The sequence below is a fragment of the Heloderma suspectum genome, chromosome 4, assembly GCF_057233095.1.
Source record: "Heloderma suspectum isolate Gila_16-S chromosome 4, 16-S_ref, whole genome shotgun sequence".
Classification (NCBI taxonomy): Eukaryota; Metazoa; Chordata; class Lepidosauria; order Squamata; family Helodermatidae; genus Heloderma; species Heloderma suspectum.
In genome coordinates, this window is record NC_139461.1 from 136,486,573 (window position 1) to 136,506,567 (window position 19,995).

The 19,995-nt window shown below is 41.2% G+C and overlaps 1 protein-coding gene across 1 annotated transcript in view; it reads left to right on the forward strand.

The window, feature by feature from the left end:
• The window catches only part of GABBR2 (gamma-aminobutyric acid type B receptor subunit 2), a 447,064-nt gene that overhangs the window by 142,829 nt on the left and 284,240 nt on the right, over positions 1-19,995 (forward strand). The window contains exons 5-7 of the mRNA XM_084850624.1: positions 9,450-9,515; positions 11,804-12,004; positions 13,983-14,219. Coding sequence (XP_084706750.1) covers positions 9,450-9,515; positions 11,804-12,004; positions 13,983-14,219 — 504 coding nt within the window. The remainder of the gene's footprint in view (positions 1-9,449; positions 9,516-11,803; positions 12,005-13,982; positions 14,220-19,995) is intronic.

Here is a 19,995-nt window from a genome sequence, read left to right on the forward strand (position 1 = left end):
AAGTGGCAGTAACAACAACAACATGGAATAGATTCCCCTTCCCTCTGCATGCTCCCCAAATCTACTCCTGAGGTTCAGGGGACCCTCCAGAGCAGATTTGGAGGAAGTGCAGGCAGAGGATAGGAAGATGAAGTCCCGTTGTGCAAGCAGACTTCTCCTCCCATGATGTTGGATGTAGTTCAGTGAGACATAATTTAGCCATGGCTAACTTACACCCCATTAATTTCAGTGGGTCTACTCTAAGTATGATTTAAGTTTGGATCCAACTCCTATCTGTAGCACTATGTAAGCACCATGTAAGCTCCAGTGGCTGCTATGGGAGGGAAGTATATATGAACGAGTTCACTGTGCAAATTTCACTGAACTGGTAATGTGGATAAAATCAGTGTACAGAGGGGTGGTGGGATTGTGCCCACTCACCAGTCCTCTGACATTGTCTCACTTTCTGGCATTGACCTAATGTCTAGTGTAAACATAAGGCCATTAATTTTAATGGGCATGTCTCAGAAGTATGAAATTTTTACACTTTAAAATCAATGTGTGTGTGTATGTTTGTGTGTGTCTATCTAAATATGTATGTATGTATGTAGATAGAGAGTGAGAGAGAAAGAGATAATATGTATCCAGTGTATACATGCTGGAATGAATGCATGCATATGTGGGCCAAGGTTAACATAAAGATGAATGCGATTTGGCTGCCACACTGCCTGTAGACTTTAACTGACATAGCTGAATGTGTGAAGGCTCTTTCCTTTTTCATATAACATCCAATTTTGCACAGGAAATCTAAGCAAGGGTGATTGAATTTGTCTGTTAATGGGTTGAGCTTCCTTCACCCCCACCCCACCCCTCTATCTATGAGACTTATGGCTTTATTGCCCACATCTCTGTCATTATCTATCTTTAGGTTGTACGTTGCTTGGATGCTGAACAGTAGATTATAGTTTTCATGTTTATTACATTAGCCCTTAAGGACTGGCTGAAAGTCGTAGGAGATAAAGGTTCCCTGGTAGGAAGCAGAAGCTATTCCAGTTGACTGACACTTTATCCCTTCACTGCAAATTCCTGCTGATAAGAAGTAGGGCATACAAATCTAAACTCTTAATGCTATCTTGCTATCTTTTTATTTTCTGGGCTCCTCAGCAAAACTAGACATTAGTGCATTAGGTGCCGTGTACAATTTTTGGAAATCTGAGGAGATGCAAGTTTCTCAGTGAGCATATGGAGTGAATTTTTAAGGTAATTCATTTCATTATCAAAAATTAAGTTCTTTGATATCGTGATACTTTCAGTTTCTAGTAAATTAACCTGGAATGTTTAATTTGCTCAGGTAAATGTGACTTGAGTGAATGGGTTGATTTAACACTGTAAACAGAACCTAGAAATTGTGAGCGCCACTTTTCGTTTGTATTCTTGAAGCTTTTCAGAATTTGGAGGTATCATTATTAAGGTGTCATTGTCCATTTTTTTTTTGTATTCTGCCCTAGTTGCTGCTAAAATGTGTTTTGAGGGGTGGGGGGGTTCAAGCTGTTTCCTGGAAAAGTCAAAATTACCTCCCAAAAGCTCGACTGGCACTGATGAAATACACATGTGATCATGTTGATGTGACTGCTGGGGCTGCTACTGAATAGTGTCCACTCCCACTCCCTTACGCCTGGAGCCTTTTTTGGAATGATTTTAGTAATTGTTCTTGTTGTTTATTAAAAATTAGTACATATCCATGTGAGCACTCATTTAGCTCTTTAAAAAAATCAAAAAGAGCAAGGACACGTTACCCATTCATTCACCAGTGTTCTGACATTTCAGAATATGTTCTTTTTTTCTCTCTCTCTCAATTTTCTTTTATGAGTGTCAGGGCCCAGCATCAGCACTGCAGTGAGCCTTGTAGGTCGTAGCTAAGATTTGAGTAGAAGTAGCCTGGAAGGGCTTGGGCCTATTCAGCCTCTGGAATGTCAGAATCTCTGTGAGCTTATCTCCGTCAGTGTTCTCTGGGCCGAGCCGGGGCAGTCACTCAACTCCCTGTCCACCTGCTAGCCTGGCCTTGGCAGGCAGGGAGGCTGGAAGCTGTCCATGAGAACCTGACAGAGGTGGGGTGCAGTTTGCAGAAGAGTCGCTCAGGTTGGAGGGGTGAGCAGTGATGCCCTGTTAGGCAGGGGCCTTGCTGAAAGGCTAAAGGCCCTTGTCTGTCAAGGGATCTGGAGGGGGTGTCTTAACAGTCATGTATTCCTGTTTAATGCAAGGACGAAGACCCTTTGCTAGGAACATCTCGTCTTCATTGCCCAAAGCCTTCTCTGTTTGGATCCATCATTGTCTGGGCTTTGGAGTCACTCTGCCCATGGACTCTGCCTTAATGGGAACTTTGGATTGCTAAAGACTTGCCATGAAAAGTACTGTGAGACTTTTCATAGACTTCAACTCTCATTTGCTGTGGATTGTGTGTCTTTGTTTGTAGTCATCTCAGTGTATTAGCAGGCTGGGTTTGATCTATGACTTGGACTTTCCTCTTCCTGGATGCATGCAGTGTGGAGCTATCAATGCAAAAGCGGTGGCACAGAACTCCTTGCATGTCTGAGTTTACCCTTCCCTTGATCTTGATAGGCCTTGACCATGTAGCCTGGAGTTATCAACAAAAGATTCAAAGTTGGACTCTCTGTGGGTGTAGTTTTGTGTAAGCCTTTCAAGAATTTATCCCTTCATTGCCTGAGGGCTCATTCCAGGAATCATTCCCATTCCTTGTCTGGGATTGGAACCAGCCCATGTAAGGATATCCTGGGTTAGATATGCCAGGAATCCCGAGTCCCTTCCCTTGTGTTCAGAACCGTGGAGATGGTGCCAGGGAAACCACATTGACAAGGAATTCAGACACAGTAGTAGTGTTTAGCTTTGGACTGTTCTGGATTACATAGAGCCTATAACTACTGACCATCAGCTATATGATTTCTGAAGAGTGTAACCATTAATCTTTTGCCATGGGATTTCCTGCAAGAAAGAAATCTCACTGATTTGTGTGTTTGGTGTCAGATTGCCTGAGCATGTGCGCTGGGGGGTTCGGGGAACCTGACAGTGAGTAAAATTGACTAGCTAGAAACTGCTCAGAATCTAGCCAAGTCAGTTTCACTACTGCACTGACAAGAGGGAGGTGCTGCAATTAAGAATTAAGAAACAAACTGAACCTCCCTTTAATGAGCCTCCCCCTTTTCTACATTGAGTATATACAGTAATCAATCCACCATTGCTGGATTTGGGCTAGTGCTATGGTTGCATTAAATTGGAAATTGCTCCGCAGAAGTAATTATCTATGTGTGGACTGATTATTATTTGTGAAAGATAAAACAATCTGAGGAGCAGAATGTCTGTCTCAGTGTAACTCTCACCAGAAAAAAACAGAGTAAGTTGGAGGATTGCAGTCTTATATCCTAATCCCAAACACAATACTTAAAAGTGAGTCCCATTGGTTTAAAGAGAAGTTACTCCAGAATAATGTATTAAAGATTGATATGTAAGGCATTCTGTAAATCATCAGAGGAAAAAATTGAGTATCCTTTTAAAAATTATAATAATCTTTATGTTAAAAAAGTAATTATGATATCTGTATGTTATAGTAATATGTATACTTAATGAAAACAAATCCAACTCTACTATGCCATGCATTCTCAGTATTAAGGCACTTAACTGCATTGAACTTATTCTGTGATATGGAGTAAATCCATAACTAGTGGCAATGTAAGCAAAAGTACTGAATTTTTGTTTAAACGCCTCATCGTTATTTGCTTCATTGGTTTCAGTTGTCTCCTTTCTTTTAATGTAAGGTGGAATAGAGTAAATAAATGGGAAAGTGGCCATTGATAATTACTTTGAAGCAGAATTGAGAAAAGAACAGAATGTTGTTGTTCAGTCGTTCAGTCGTGTCCGACTCTTTGTGACCCCATGGACCATAGCACGCCAGGCCTTCCTGTCCTGCGCTCTCTTCCAGAGAGTGCTCAAGTCTATATTCATTGCATCAGTGATGCTATCTAGCCATCTCATCCTCTGCCGTCCCCTTCTCCTTTTGCCCTCAGTCTTTCCCAGCATCAGAGTCTTTTCCAGAGAGTTTTCTCTTCTCATTAGGTGGCCAAAATATTTGAGCTTCAGCTTCAATATCTGTCCTTCCAATGAGCACTCAGGGTTGATTTCCTTTAGGATGGACTGATTGGACCTCCTTGCAGTCCAGGGCACTCGTAAGAGTCTTCTCCAGCACCACAGTTCGAAAGCATCAATTCTTCAGCGCTCAGCCTTCCTTATAGTCCAGCTCTCACAGCCATACGTTACTACTGGGAAAACCATAGCTTTGATTAGACGGACCTTTGTCGGCAAGGTGATGTCTCTGCTTCTTACTATGCTGTCTAGGTTTGCCATAGCTTTCCTCTCAAGGAGCAAGCGTCTTTTAATTTCATGGCTACAGTCACCGTCTGCGGTGATCTTGGAGCCCAAGAAAATAACATCTGTCACTGCTTCCATTTCTTCCCCTTCCATATGCCAGGAAGTGATGGGGCCAGATGCCATGATCTTTGTTTGTTTAATGTTGAGTTTCAAACCAGCTTTTGCACTCTCCTCTTTCACCCTCATCAAGAGGCTCTTTAGATCTTCTTCGCTTTCTGCCATTAGGGTGGTATCATCTGCGTATCTGAGGTTGTTGATAATTCTCCCAGCAATCTTAATTCCGACCTGTGATTCATCCAACCCGGCGTTTCTCATGATGTACTCTGCATATAAGTTAAATAAGCAGGGTGAAAATATGCAGCCTTGTCGTACTCCTTTCCCCATTTTGAACCAATCGGTTGTTCCATGTCTGGTTCTTACTGTTGCTTCTTGACCCTCGTACAGGTTTCTCAGGAGACAGGTAAGGTGGTCTGGTACCCCCATCTCTTTCAGAATTTGCCAAAGTTTGTTGTGATCCACACAATCAAAGGCTTTAGCGTAGTCAATGAAGCAGAAATAGACGTTTTTCTGGAATTCTCTTGCTTTCTCCATGATCCAGCGAATGTTGGCGATTTGATCTCTAGTTCCTCTGCCTCTTCGAAACCCAGCTTGTACTTCCGGTAGTTCTCAGTTCGCATACTGCTGAAGCCTAGCTTGTAGGATTTTGAGCATAATCTTGCTGGCATGTGAAATGAGCGCAATTGTACGGTAGTTTGAACACTCTTTGGCGTTGCCCTTCTTTGGAATTGGAATGTAAACTGACCTTTTCCAGTCTTGTGGCCACTGTTGAGTGTTCCAAATGTGTTGGCATATTGAGTGCAGCACTTTAACAGCATTGTCTTTTAGGATTTTAAATAGCTCAGCTGGAATACTGTCATCTCCGCTAGCTTTGTTGTTACTAATGCTTCCTAAGGCCCACTTGACTTCACTCTCGAGGATGTCTGGCTCAAGTTCAGTGACCGCACTATCATGGCTATCAGGGACATTCAGATCTTTCCTGTATAGTTCTTCTGTGTACTCTTTCCACCTCTTCTTAATCTCATCTGCTTCTGTTAGGTCCCTGCCTTCTTTGTCCTTTATCATGCCCGTCTTTGCACAAAATGTTCCCTTGAGATCTCCGATTTTCTTGAAGAGATCTCTAGTCTTTCCCATTCTGTTGTTTTCTTCGATTTCTTTGCATTGTTCCTTTAAGAAGGCCTTCTTGTCTCTCCTTGCTATTCTCTGGAACTCTGCATTCAGTTGGATATATCTTCCCCTTTCTCCCTTGCTTTTTGCTTCCATTCTTTCCTCAGCTACTTGTAAAGCCTCATCAGACAGCCACTTGGCTTTCTTGCATTTCTTTTTCTTTGGGATGGATTGAGTTGCTGCCTCCTGAACAATGTTACGGACCTCTGTCCATAGTTCTTCAGGCACTCTTTCTATCAGGTCTAATCCCTGAAATCTATTCCTCACCTCCACTGTATATTCATGCGGGATATGATTTAGGTCATACCTGAATGGTTTAGTGGTTTTCCCTACATTCTTCAATTTAAGCCGAAATTTTGCAAGAAGCAGCTCATGATCTGAGCCACAGTCAGCTCCAGGTCTTGTTTTTACCGACTGTATAGAGCTTCTCCATCTTTGGCTGCAAAGGACATAATCAATCTGATTTCGATATTGACCCTCTGGTGATGTCCATGTGTAGAGTCGCCTCTTGTGCTGTTGGAAAAGAGTGTTTGCTATGACCAGCGTGTTCTCTTGGCAAAACTCTATTAGCCTTTGTCCTGTTTCATTTTGTACATCAAGGCCATGCTTGCCTGTTATCCCGGTGATTTCTTGACTTCCTAAGCAGAATTGAGAAAAGAACAGAATAAGGGACACTAAATCAGCACCGAAAGATAATAGAGGAATCTAGAGAAGACGAGGATTTGTCAATTTATCAGGAAAAAGAGGAATGCCAATCATATTAACTTATAGTGGAAACACTGGTAAGGACACCCACTAGAAGAAGCACTGCGGTTTAAAAGGGCTGTAATATCATGATAAACTATTCCACATAAAATAGGCTAATGTAGGTGGCAAATCTCATAGAGGTGGCAAACCTGGCTCTGGGATATAAAACTTCAGTCTGCAGGTGAGATCTCAGGGGACTGAGCACTCTTCCTTTAAAAAATAAATCATTCTGCATAGAATACTAGCATGTCTTGAAGGGGGGTTCTACCCTAGTTTTCTCCCTGACATGCTAATTTCCAACGTGCAGTGACTGATTGATTTACTTTTGCATGGAGGGCCCTAGAAGCATGTAAGCCCCCACCTACAGTCTGAAGTATTATAGCCCAAATGCAGGTTTATCATAATAAAGAGAACTGAACTTTACTGATTTCCATTTCAGGAATGTAGTATTTGCTTATCCACTCCCAGTCTGTCCAGCCTACCAAATACTTGTCATAGAAGAAGGGGGGATGTGACTGAACTGCTGCCTGTCTGTCTATTTGTCTGTCTGTCTTTCTATCCATCCACCTGTCTTTTCATCCATCTGTTTTACCCTGTCTTTCCAACTCAAAAGCCTTACACAATGATAAAATAACAGAACAAAATACAACGAATAAAAACGGAGAAAAATATAACTGTCAAAACATGCTGGGTACCACAGAATTATAGGGAGAGAAACTGGTAACTACACCAGTTACACACAGAGCCAGTGTGGTGTAGTGGCTAGAGTGCTGGACTGGGAATCAGGAGATCCGGGTTCTAGTCCCCACTCGGCCATGGAAGCTCACTGGGTGACTTTGGGCCAGTCACAGACTCTCAGCCCAACCCACCTCACAGGGTTGTTGTTGTGAGGATAAAATGGAGGAAGGAGGAGGATCATGTACGCTGCCTTGAGTTCCTTGGAGGAAAAAAGGCAGGATATAAATGCAATAAATAAAATAAATACACACCTCCCCCCAAATCCTGTTGGAATAAGAAAGCCTTTGGCCTGAATTAGTATATACATTAGTATAGACATTGGATAAATTAACGACTTAACAGCAGAATTGTGATAAGCATATGATCCACTCTGATCCCTGGTTCTACTCTGATCCCTAGTGTCTGGTGTCTGGAAGAACAGAAGAATATTAAGAAAGCTAATCTTAAAGTCCTGTTCATAAGAGTTTCCTGTCTGCCTCTGGAACATCTTGAGAAGCTCGTTTTCAAGGATCTGACATCTACATCAGTCTTGTCACTTTACTGCACCATATTTTTGGCCCAGAATCCCAGCTGGATTAAGGTTCAGAGGGAAACACTGCCTTAATTTAAAATTTTATAGCTCGCCCAATATGCTTTGCTGTGGAATCACCTCCCCCTCCCACGCACACATACACACATGCACATGCACAAACACATATATCCACAGTATTAGTATAGTCTGAGTTGGGACTGAGTCCATAGAAGTGATGGACTCAGTACAGAGGGAACAGGTTCACCTAGCTCATCCCTCTCCTGCTGGGCTCTCCCTTTAGTTAGCCTCCCTAGCCTGGCAATGGCTGGTGCTCCGTATAGGGCTATGTATGCTCCCTGCATGTGACTGAATGCCATGCAAGGTTTGCCTTTCTCAACACCGCCCTCCATCCCCAGAGCCCAGGAAATGCTGTTGCTGTTTCTGGGTGGTCCTCCATCACACTAACCTTAGAATCATTTGGTTGCTTTCCCCTTCCAAGCTCTCATGGAATTCAGATATGGTTATTTTGCTTGGGGCAGGGATAAACAATTTGGTACCCTCCAGATATTTCAAATGACAACTCTCATCAGCCCCAGACAGCATGGCCAGTGGTCAGGGATTATGGGAATTGTAGTACAAAGCATCTGAAGGGCACTACGGTGTCTATTGCTGGCTTAGGGAGAGGTGTACTTACCTTAAAAAATTAAATTAAAAGCCACCTTGTTTAAACATCAGCTGATTTTGGATTCATTGGGTGATGTTAAAAGAAGTATTATGAGTTGCTGTTCATTTGTGTTACAGTTTTGTATACGAGTAGTCTTTTGTGGGAAAGATTATTGATGTCATTCTGATCCTGAAAATGAAATGACCTCCATTGATGATGTTTCTTAATGTATCTTTTGATGGTGCATGATTAGTGGTGATGCTTTTATCCACTTTCTATGCAAACTACAAAGGAATATAATATCTTCCTCTGTGAGGGTAGTGTGCATATACTATTCAACAGTTAACCCATTGGTATCATCAAAGCCTAGGGTAACGTAAAAAGAAAGAAAAATATTAAAACATTTTCATGAGCATTTCCTGCTATGTAACAGCGATATCCTATGCACATGCTTTAGCTGCAGTTACATAAGAAGAGGTTTATGGTGTGGTACCTAAACTGGCATCCTATCTCTGGCTCATAGGATTTTTTTAAAAATTGTTTTATTGTGTGCCGTTTGGTTTTAATTTTTGTGAACTGCCCAGAGAGCTTCGGCTATTGGGTGGTATAGAAATGAAATAAATAAAATAATAATAATAGGACAGAGCCAGACAAGTCTGCTCCATGTATTTATTTATTATTAACATTTAGATGCCACCTTACTTGCTAAAAGCCATCAAGACTTTCCAGTGGCGGACAGGTCTGAAGGCAAAGGGGACAGGTCAAAATCAAAAGGGGGTGAGATTAAAATGCTGGCATATTTTGGCTTAAAGCCTTTACTGCTAGTAACTAAGCCTTAGGAGGGGCATTTCAAACTTTTAGAATGCACAGTAGCCAGGATACCACCAAATGATTGGTGGTTGGGGGTGAGGGGGTGGGACCTGGGGAAGGGGCGTGGCCATCTGGGGAATCCCAGTGGGCTGGATTTTGCCCCAGGAAGGCTGGATGTGGCCCCTGGGCCTGAGGTTCCCCATGCCTGATATAAGGCATTAAATAAAATCGGCAATGGGTATAGATACTATGCCTGTGATCAACAAGAAGAGGAGTTTTAGAATCAGGTTATTCCATGATTGTTGTGATTTCTTTCATATGTCTTTTTTCTTCCAGGGAAACGATGTCCGAATTATCCTTGGCCAGTTCAATGAGGAAATGGCTGCAAAAGTATTCTGCTGCGTAAGTAAAAAAGAATGTAGTATTATGTGCTCACCTCATTGACCAAATTAACTATTTGTTAGTTAATTTAAATTGTTAACAACAATTAGCAAATTTGGGAACATGAATTAAATACTGTTATTCTGGCAGAAGGTAGATTTCATATGTTTCCCTGGTTTGATTTGTCTATCTGATGTATTTTAGCTCTGCCTGCGTACAAAGCACAGAGGGCATTGTAAAGGTTGCACTAATTTAAACGAAAGATATGCAAATGCTATTTTATTTTATCTTTTGTTTGAGAGATCCAGTGTTAGGCCTGACCTGGTATTTATGCATTTTCATCAACCAGAACCGGAACGCAAAACCAAAAGAAAAAATAAATACACTTACATTAAAATTAATATGTACAAGTGTCTTCATGAACTCATGTATATGCAGTGCAATCCTATACATGTCTACTCAGAAGTAAGCTTTATTTAGCTCCACGGGACTTATTCCTGACTCTGGCACAATAGTTCTAACTATCAGGGCTGCAACTTGGCAAATTTTTATGGTTACATCAGCTAATGGGAGTGCATGTCTCTGTAGAAAATAATTGAAATAAACAAGTAAAAGTTCATTTGAACAAATTATTCAATCATTTTATTGTAAAGTCAATGTTAAATAGTAAATGTAAAATTGTTCAAATTGAACCTTTCCCTTTGGTGATTTAAATCAAGCTACCTTTTCCATCTTTGTTTTACAAATCCTTCTCTTATGGAGAAGCTCAGTAGAACTTTACTCTCAAGTAAGTGTGCATAGGGTTGCACAGTGGTCTATTACTGCTGTATCAGAGTGAAGGAGAACAAGTGCAGTAACTGTTTTTTCTATCTTGGACTCTGTTGAGTTGTATTTTGCCTTTCAACAACAATTTGAGTTTTCATCATTTCCGAATTTTGGTTTTAATTTGCAGCAAGAGGTGCAATTACAACCTGATACAAATTAATTGGTGCTGGGTGTTGAAGAGGCAGATTAACATGATAACCTGTTAATACGAATATGTAGAGCATTTCAGAATTCGTATTTTTAAAAACATTTTGTAAACTGCCATGGATTCTCTGATAAAGGATATATTAAAAATAATCTGATACATACATGCATACACGTGGATAAAGTATTTTAAGCTTCAGTCCTGTTCTTGCCCTCACACACACAGTCCATGTGCATTGAGCAGTGTGCAGAGTGGTACTGCAGGACTATTGTATAACCTCATGTTCCACAACATGCCAACTCACCCAGTATGCTGTGGCTGTGCATAGGACACTGTATAGTATGCAGGCCATTTACTTTCGGCAAAGGCCCTTGCAAAGTCTCCTCTATCATTTTCCAGAATCCAGCAGCCTATAGTTCTTCCAGCCACCTGTGTGTCATTCTGCTTAGCAGGTTTGGGTCTGGTCACTGCCTGAATGGGAGAGACCTGGGGACTTTATGTACACCGCTTTGAGTACCATGACTGAAGCAAGGCAGGTTATAAATGTACTAACTAAAAAATAAATACTTCTGCTTCTGATGGGAGTAGCCTAAGTGTGGGGAGCTTGAGAAAGGGCGGTGTGTGTGTCTGTCAGTTGCTGGAAGGTGAGGCATAGGACTCCAGGAGGCCTTCAACTGGCCAGACTATGTTGTAGCATGACAGGTACAATTACAGTATGCTGGGTGAGGAGGCGGTATGATGAGGGTAGTGAGGTTGCACCAGAGCCCAACAGCAGCCATTCTGCAAATTGCTCAACATGCATGGCAGGAAGGAAGCAGAATTGCAGTCTTGCTCCTTCGTAACTTTACAGGCCCACTCTTTCCTGAGTTATTTGGCCATTCAGCTTAGAAGCTGTGGTCTATCAGAGCTTTGCTTGATAAGCCCATGAATTACAAAGGTGCTTGTATTATAGCAGCACTCAGTTGATGGCATCTTGTGTACTCTGTGCAGATTCTGCATTGCACATAAGAAGACATACAAAGTGAGGATTTCATTCATTAAATAGTTGTCTTAGAGTGCAATCCTATGCATGTTCAGACAGAAAAAAATACTACAACTCCCAGCATTCCCCAGCCAGCATGGTTGGCTGAGAAATGCTGAGTGTTGTAGGACCTTTTTCTGTCTAAACATGCAAAAGATTGTGCCCTTAGTTTATGTTTACTTTTTCAAAATACAGTTTTCATATTTAAAAAGTGGCTTTCATAGCTAAGAGCATTAAAATTCTTCAGAATCATGTGTGATATATGCTGTAACTCTTTCTCCAATAAAATTGCTTCCCTTTTTTATATTTCCACTGTAGGCATTTAATGAAAAGATGTTTGGCCCTAAGTATCAGTGGATCATACCTGGGTGGTATCAGAGCTCCTGGTGGGAAAAAGCTATTCCAAAGCTTAATTCATCACATTGTCTTGGTATAAACCTTCTTGGTGCCATGGAAGGTTACATTGGAGTGGATTTTGAACCTCTCAGTTCCAAACCAATAAAAACTATTTCAGGAAGGGTGAGTTAATTTCCTTTCTACCTTTTGGGGGATTTGAAGTCATCCTCAAAATGGGTTGTCTTTTTACCAGCAAATTATCAGTTGCATGCAGCAACTATGTTATTGATTTCTCATCATAGTAGGTTTGCAGCCCAATGCTAAACTCTGATTTGTTGTTGTTCAGTCGTTCAGTCATGTCCGACTCTTCGTGACCCCATGGACCATAGCACGCCAGGCCTTCCTGTCCTGCGCTCTCTCCCGGAAAACTTTGATATTCAAGCACAAAAATAGGGCTTATGACATGGCATGGTTTCTCAAATGGAGCTGCCAGGGACGTTGATATTTTCACAGAGTTATGGAGATGACAGTGAGGGGCATGTGGAACAAAAAAGAAAGACATTAAATTCATCTAAAAGATCACCCCATTTTCTGGTAGAGCTAGTTAATAGTTATCTGCCAACAGTGTTGGCAGGTTGGAAGCAGCCTAAGTATACTAGGGATGCTCCAGGTGTACATAAAAAGAGGAGTTGCTATACTCTGAAAGTGCACTCTCTGCATTCTTGTCAAATGTACCTAATTCTCTCCTGCCTTGACCTCTGGAAAAAGGTGTTCTAGTTAACAGCAGAACATGGCTATGCACAGTGCTGATTGGCTAGTGGCACTGATGTCATGTATTCTCTCCCTCTTTAGAGCTGCTTTCTGAAATGGGTTTTTCCTTATAAATAAGGTGCTGAAAGAATTTTAGACTGTTAAGTGTCACTTCAAATATATTAAAAGAAAAAGGCAGCTCGCCTGCCTGAAGCTTCGTGGGTATGGGGGAGCAAGACAAGGCAACTCTCTCAGCAGTGGAATTGTTAGAAAGTATTCTGTCAGAGCCATTGCCAAAGTTGCAAGAAGCTGGGCTTATCCTGCAGAGGAAAAAAACACATGCTGACTCATATTTTTAGGAACGTATGTGCGCACCCAAGGAGCTGGAGATCCTTTCTTAGATCATTTTCTGTTAGTGAACATGAACAATTATTTGGAGCTCCTTTTAGCAAATGACTTTCACAATCTTACTTATTTCACATTTAGAACAAATATTATTTAGAATCCCAGCAGTATGCCACTTCAGAAGTTGGTGTGAATGGATCACTTAGTCAGTCCTGATGCAGAGTCTAGGGAGCAGGGGAGAAATAACTTTCACTATTAGTGGGCCCCTTCTTTACAAGCGTTTCCTCCAAAATAATTACTGGTAGGCTGCTCCCATAGGCTCACCCTTGCCAGAACTCTTTAGGCTGTCCAGCTGTATGAGGAAATTCTAAGCCCTAGCTCTGGGGGAAGAATAACAAGAAAGGTGATTTGGATTTCTTGGCCAAAGCCCAGAAGACACAGAACTTAACAAAACCTCGTGAAATGTCCTAAGAATACAAGGTATCGCTTAGCAACTGTGCAGTCCTATACATGGAGAAGGCTTGAGTGAGAAATTCTCTTTTAAAACAATGCAGCTAAATATCTATATACAAAAAGGAATGTTTTTATGTCTGCCATTCTTTATCTGGGTCAGCAAACCATGGGGTTTTCTGCAGTCCTCAGAGTGGGTTTCTGGTGGTGTCAGTCTTGCCACAGTGGCAAGTCTAAACATGCATAGTATTGTGCCCTTAGTGTAACTAAGCTTAAGTATGCATGCCTGAAACACATTCATATACTTCCCCAGCCTCCATCTCCCTCTGTTTCCTATGTTGTCTTCTCTTCCCCAAGTCAAATTTTGGATTGTAAGCAATTTGGGGCAGGAACCTGTCCTCTTATACTTTCTGAGTGACATGCCCATTGATGGTGCTATATAAATAATAAATGATGTATTCCTCTTCTGAAACCCTTTTCAATGCCTTTCTTGAGATCCACATGACTGCAAGGGGGCACCAATGATTTTAATTCTGCTTTAAGCATTAGAGTGTGAATTTTAGGCACAGATTTTTAACGTGCTGACTAGTGAATCAGTCTTACGTTCTTTTCACAGACACCACAGCAGTATGAAGAAGAGTATGATCAGAGGCGTGGAAATGTTGAGCCAAGTAAGTTCCATGGCTTTGCTTATGATGGAATATGGGTAATTGCCAAAACACTGCAGCAGGCAATGAAGATACTCAATGCTACCAACAAAAACCAAAAAATTGAGGACTTTAACTACACCAACAAAGAACTTGGAAAAATTTTCCTGGATGCAATGAATCAGACCAGCTTCTTTGGTGTAACGGTAAGCCTTCCCTAATTATTTTTAGCTGAAGTCTGTAGTTGTATCTTCACTGGGAAATATTTCAGCTGTTGGTTACTAGAGTGTTCAGCAAATAACATTTGTAGGTACTTAGAACATGAAGCTGAATTGAAGCTCTGTGGCTTTGCTGATGGCTACTGCTCCAGGGACTTCAGGGGATATCTGTCCTTAATCAAGATAATCAGAGTAGTTAGCGAGTAGCAAAGGTATAGAATTTCTACCAGCCTTTCAGTGCAAGTTATGGGAGAGATGGGGATTCTGATCTACACTTCTGAATGCAGAATTAGAGGGCCGTGTTTCTTCTTGATTAGTTATTACAGTCTGAAAGAGTGTGATCCTATGTATGTAGACTTAGGGGGCAGCTTTCTCTAGCTGCTGCTCAGACTTCTTTTTCAACTAATTTGCTGCTGCATGAATTAGATTAGTCTAGTGGTTGACCCTTAATGCCACTTTGCATTCTGTGTTTTAAAAGTACATCTAAAGTGATATAAGTGTACACCTTATAAATTAAAATTAAAATGAGATCAACATTTGTCAAGGAGACAGTATAGACAGGGGCTTCCTGCTGAGTGTAGACTGTGTGGCAAACTTCGATTGCTATTGTCCAATGTGTGAAACACCCCCCCTCCTCAATTCAGCCATCTTATAGGAAGTAGTCGTCAGTGTATCTTGTTCTGCCTTTACAGCTAGACCTTCTGTCTCCTCTTGGGGGAAAGAATAGTCCACCCACTCTCTGTTGGCATTAGGTATCTGTGATTTTCCGAAGGACTTTGGGGATCATCTCTGAGGTCCCTGTTAGGTCTTTCTTTCTGCTGATTGGCTGTTGTGTTTTGTTTTATTCATTTTTTTCCGGAATTTGAATATTAAATTTGTGAGCAACCTTGGAGACCTTATTTTGTTCAAAAGGCCAGTGAAAATATGTTTAATAATAACAAACATAAATAATAAAATTAAATACTGGGAAGCAGTTGACAATGGCCTCCTTGTGGAGAGTGACCCTCCTGGCAGCCATAACATGTAGAATCATATGCCTTCCATACTCTTGCTCCACGTTCATGGCAGCCACCAATTGGAACATGGTGATTCTTAATGCAATGGCAGCAGTAAGAATTTCTACATGGGACAGGGATCGCTCATCATGGGGAAGCTGTTTTGGTGGCCTTCCCATGGCAAGTGTATAATATTCCACAGCATTTAGCATCCTTTGTCTTCACACAGTCAAAATCTCATGATACTTCAGAGTTTGAATCTTATGTTTCCTTACCTTAATTGTTATAAACATTACATTCCACAACCACTTAATGATGTCAAATCTTGGTGGCATGGGATGGCATGGTAAAGCAATAAGTGAAGTATTAAGATTTCCCTTCGTGGGAAACTGGCCCCTTTAATATTTTCTAAATTACCTGAAATGGAATTTGCTAGTAGAATCTACATCCTGCTGATTCCTCCAGTAGTTTCTTTTTCACTGAGTTTGGTAGTTTTGAAAAATCAAAATAACTGCAAAATCATCTGCACGTCTAAGGTAATTTTACTTGGGCACATGAAATAAATGGATGGGAAGTTCTGCTGCACAAGCCTCATTGAAATGAATGGCAGCTGTCCAAGAGAACAGTTATGCCAGACTCTAACGTAGGTATGCTGATTTTGAATGTACACAGATTTTTTTTTCTTTGCCTGTGATGAAGTGTTCAGATATTTAATCTCCCTGTTGCAGCCTGAAATGGCACAGACCAACATCAGAGGCATACTGTAAAGCTGTTTTCAAGTGTTTTGCCTTTCGTGCGTTTGGTTCTTGTGATGGATTTCAGGATAATATTGCAGCCTGAAGACAAGGCCGCACTGATCTGACACTCAACAGGTTTCATTGTTGATGTTGCTTTTAGGGATACTGCCAAATTGCTAGGGCAGAAATATTTCTGGAGTGAATTCAAGACTTGCTGTATTGTGTGGTCAGTTCTGCTCCCATTTTTGGAAGGCATCAAAGGCCTCTGATGTGCTAACCCCCTCACAAAGCTGTAAGCCTCTGCGTGTACACCAACAGGCCTAGCTAGTCCAGACTTGGGCAGAACAGCATTGAATTATTCTCTTGGACAGAACTTTTCAGAATGGAATCATGTAGTTCTACTTACCTCTGATTGTTTTAGCTATCACCTAAAGAAGTAAGGAAAATTAACAAAGAAAGTGGAAAATTTGCTTTCAAGGTTTTCAGCAGGTGTTTAGGCTAATCTTAAGATACATTGGGCCTAATAATAAAGCAGGGATGGGAAACTTGTTGTCCTCCAGGTGTTGTTGGAAGACTACAACTCTAATCATCCCTGACTATTGGGTGTGCTAATGGGAGTTGGAGTCCAGCAACAACTGGAAGGCCATAGGTTCCCCACCTTTGGGATAAAGTCTCACTACACTTGTACATGCACATCCACTGCAAGGGGGGAGGGAGTTAAATAAAATACAAGCTGTTTACTGTGCAAAATAATGATCTTTTGGAGAGCCAGCCAAAAGGAAAAGTTAAGTAGTGAACAACCTTTACAATAGCTAATGATGCTTGCTAAACAGAAGGCATGTAAATATTTTATGGGCTTCCCAGTTTGGTTCCTTGTAAAGGTCGGTCAGGAAGTCCATCCATTTTAAAGTGTGCAAGAAGCCTTTTAAATAGCCACATCGATGTACACAATTCCCTAGTGCATTTTCTTGGCTTGGCTTTTTGTCTGTGAGAAAACAACAGGGCTTCTCTACAGACATGCGTTTGCTTGGCAATCTGATCCAGACAATATTGTCATATAGCAGGCATATTCCAGAAGGGCCTGGCCTAAGAGGAAATTTTCACACGATGGAAATTCCCGTGAGAAACATTAAGACAAATACCTACACTTTCAGAATAATTTCCATGCCCTGCCCTGCCCCCCAACTCTCCTGTTCCAGCGGGACAGAGGACCTGTACTCTAGGGAGAAATCTAGGGAGAACTGATCTGAAGCAGAGGGCAACTAGCAGCAGGATGCAGCAGCAAAGCAAACATAACAGAGAACTCAGATACTGCAGGACCTGGGAGAGCTTCCAGGGAGAGCAGTTGTTGATTCTACAACTGTGGCACAAACTACACATGATATTTGATGTGTGATTGCAATTAACTTCAGTTTAAAAAGAAAAGGAAAAGGAGCTGTGGGGAGCTGGATGGGGATCACAGGGAAGTGTTTTAACCCTTTCCCCTCCATGGCATCATCCGAATGAAAATTGTTCCCCTCCAAGCTAGTATTTGCTACCATGGCAAAGCACAGCTGTGTGGGTGCACGTCTTAATCTTTGTTGGGACCATGACACAGGAGAAAAGGTTTTTAAAAAACCCTCCCATACACCATGGCCCCAATCCTGATTGCCCCCCCTCCCAGTGGCTGCTATTTTTTTTAAATACACATTAAATGTGATAGTGCATTTAACATAACATGTCAAATGCATCCAGCAGTTCCCCTTGCCATCCAGAGCGCCAACTTCCTTTTTAACTTCCTTAGAAAGGGGCAAAGATTGTTTTCCCCCCCCACTCCACTGCCCTCAGTTGTGCTGTGCTCAGAGCGGTCAGGAGGGCTGAGTCACAGCATCATCTTCTCAGGAAAACTGTCAGCCATAAAAATACAATCTGGAGCCAATGGCAAGTGCCAGCACCTGTACTGCCAGCAAAGGAGTACGTTGTGAAGCATTCAAATATACATTCAAATAGAACCACAGAGCAAAAGGTTATAGCTGAAAACACAATTCTTTGTCAAAGCATTCTCTGCTAAAGCTGAATTGTATCTCCTCTTCCACAACTGTTAACAGGCTCATATAGAGCAGCACATTAATTCTTCTTCAGCACATTCAAATAAAGGACATTGCTTAAGATAAGAGCATCTGGCAACTTCACGGATTTTTTACAGTCAGTTTATGATGAAACCTTTCCTAGCTAGCCCTAGAGTAACTCCATGATATGTCCCTCTCAGCAGAGCAGCAATCCTTACAGCTAAGTCATTTGCTAACCAAACATTTATCTACATTTGGATGCTCAAGGACTGCCTGAGGATCAAGAACTATTAGGAATTTTTGAAGTGCTTTATAAATTCACTAGCCTTTCTGTGTGTGTTTTTGTTAATGAATGGAAACCTATTAGTCTGGGAATGCCTTGTGAAATCGTAGGAAAGGTGGAGTTTTTTTGTCACATCCCATAAAGGAATCTTAAAAGCAGATTGCATTATACTGCATTAAAATAGGTCCCAAGAATTTCAGGATATGCTTAAACCAGCAGAAGGTTTTATCTGTAATGCACCTGATATTTACGAAGCTGAACTAGATAAGGGCTTACTGATATATTAGATTTTAATATGTTTACCTGAATATCTAAAAGATGAATGGTGACAAGTGTGTTTGTAGACTCATAAGGGTTCATTTATTAGAGAGCTGGGATTGGCTGCAACTTCCTGTTGAGTATACATTCAGCAGCAAAGTTGGGTTTGTTGCTGTTTAATTCATGAAACAACCCTGAGAGTTCTTATTTCCCAACACTTCCTAGAGCTATAATAAATGGTGTCTGGAATGTATATTGTGAGCCTGCCTTTACTGCAAAGTAGGCTGTAGAAAGATGTGGGCATGAAAGTTTAAATGAATATGTCTTTTGGTTGTTGTTGTTGTTGAAAGATACATGCTAGGATATTGTCCTACTAAACTAGGTTTATCTCTCATGTACAGATGTCAACAATTGTAATTACAGTAAACACATATTAAAGTTCAGGTATGGAGAGTTTTTACTCCTAGGACCATGGACATTTAAACGTCTCTGATGTGCATTGCCCTAGCTTCCATGTTTCGATAATCTGTTAGATGTTTTTTGAAGATACCTATCATGTATCAACTGTTACAAACAGATAGGGATGTCGGAGAAATCTGCAATGGGACCAAATGAGTTTGGATTTTTATAAATCTGACCCATGGATTCCGCAGCAGGCCATCTTTTCCCCTGTTGAGCAGATTCTGTGGACTTGTGGACTGTTTTTCTAACCTTTGGGAATTTTGCGCAAATTTCATTGTAGAAAAATATGTAATTTAAAAAAAACGCGGCTGAAAATGCACATTTCCCCATAGGCTAAAGCATGAAAATGCACATTTGGGGGGCAGGATTGCACATGTTGTGGGGATTTGTTCATTTTTGCACATGCAAATTGGTGCAAATTCACATTTCCACAAATATGGATTTGAGCAAATTCAGACAGTAAAAGCAAATCCAATTCCATCAATGAGCGGATGATGGAACGAAAGGTGCCTGATAACCTGCAGAACACAGATGGAATGGATTTTACAGACGGAATGGATTTTACACGATCTGTACATCCCTACAAACAGTTCCGTCTTTTCACATAAATTGAGCACACACCAATGGGCTGCAAGCTGGAGTGTGATAAACATTTGTTTGATAACTATTCAGTCCGCTGTTAGCAACCAAATAAATTAAACACACTTAGCATTTATGTAGCACTATTGTGGAGGATTCAAATGCTGTCATACACATTATCTACTTAATCCTTATGACAACCTTGTAGAACAGGTGCATTATTATTTATCACTATATTGCATGTGGGAGACTGAGACTCAGACATTTTATTATTACATTAATATCCCGTCTTTTTTCCTCTTGCAAGGAACCCAAGGCAACTTACATAGTCCTCCTCCTCTCCATTTAATCCTCGCAAAGATTAAACATGTGGTAGGTGATGCTGAGAATCAGTGAGTGGCC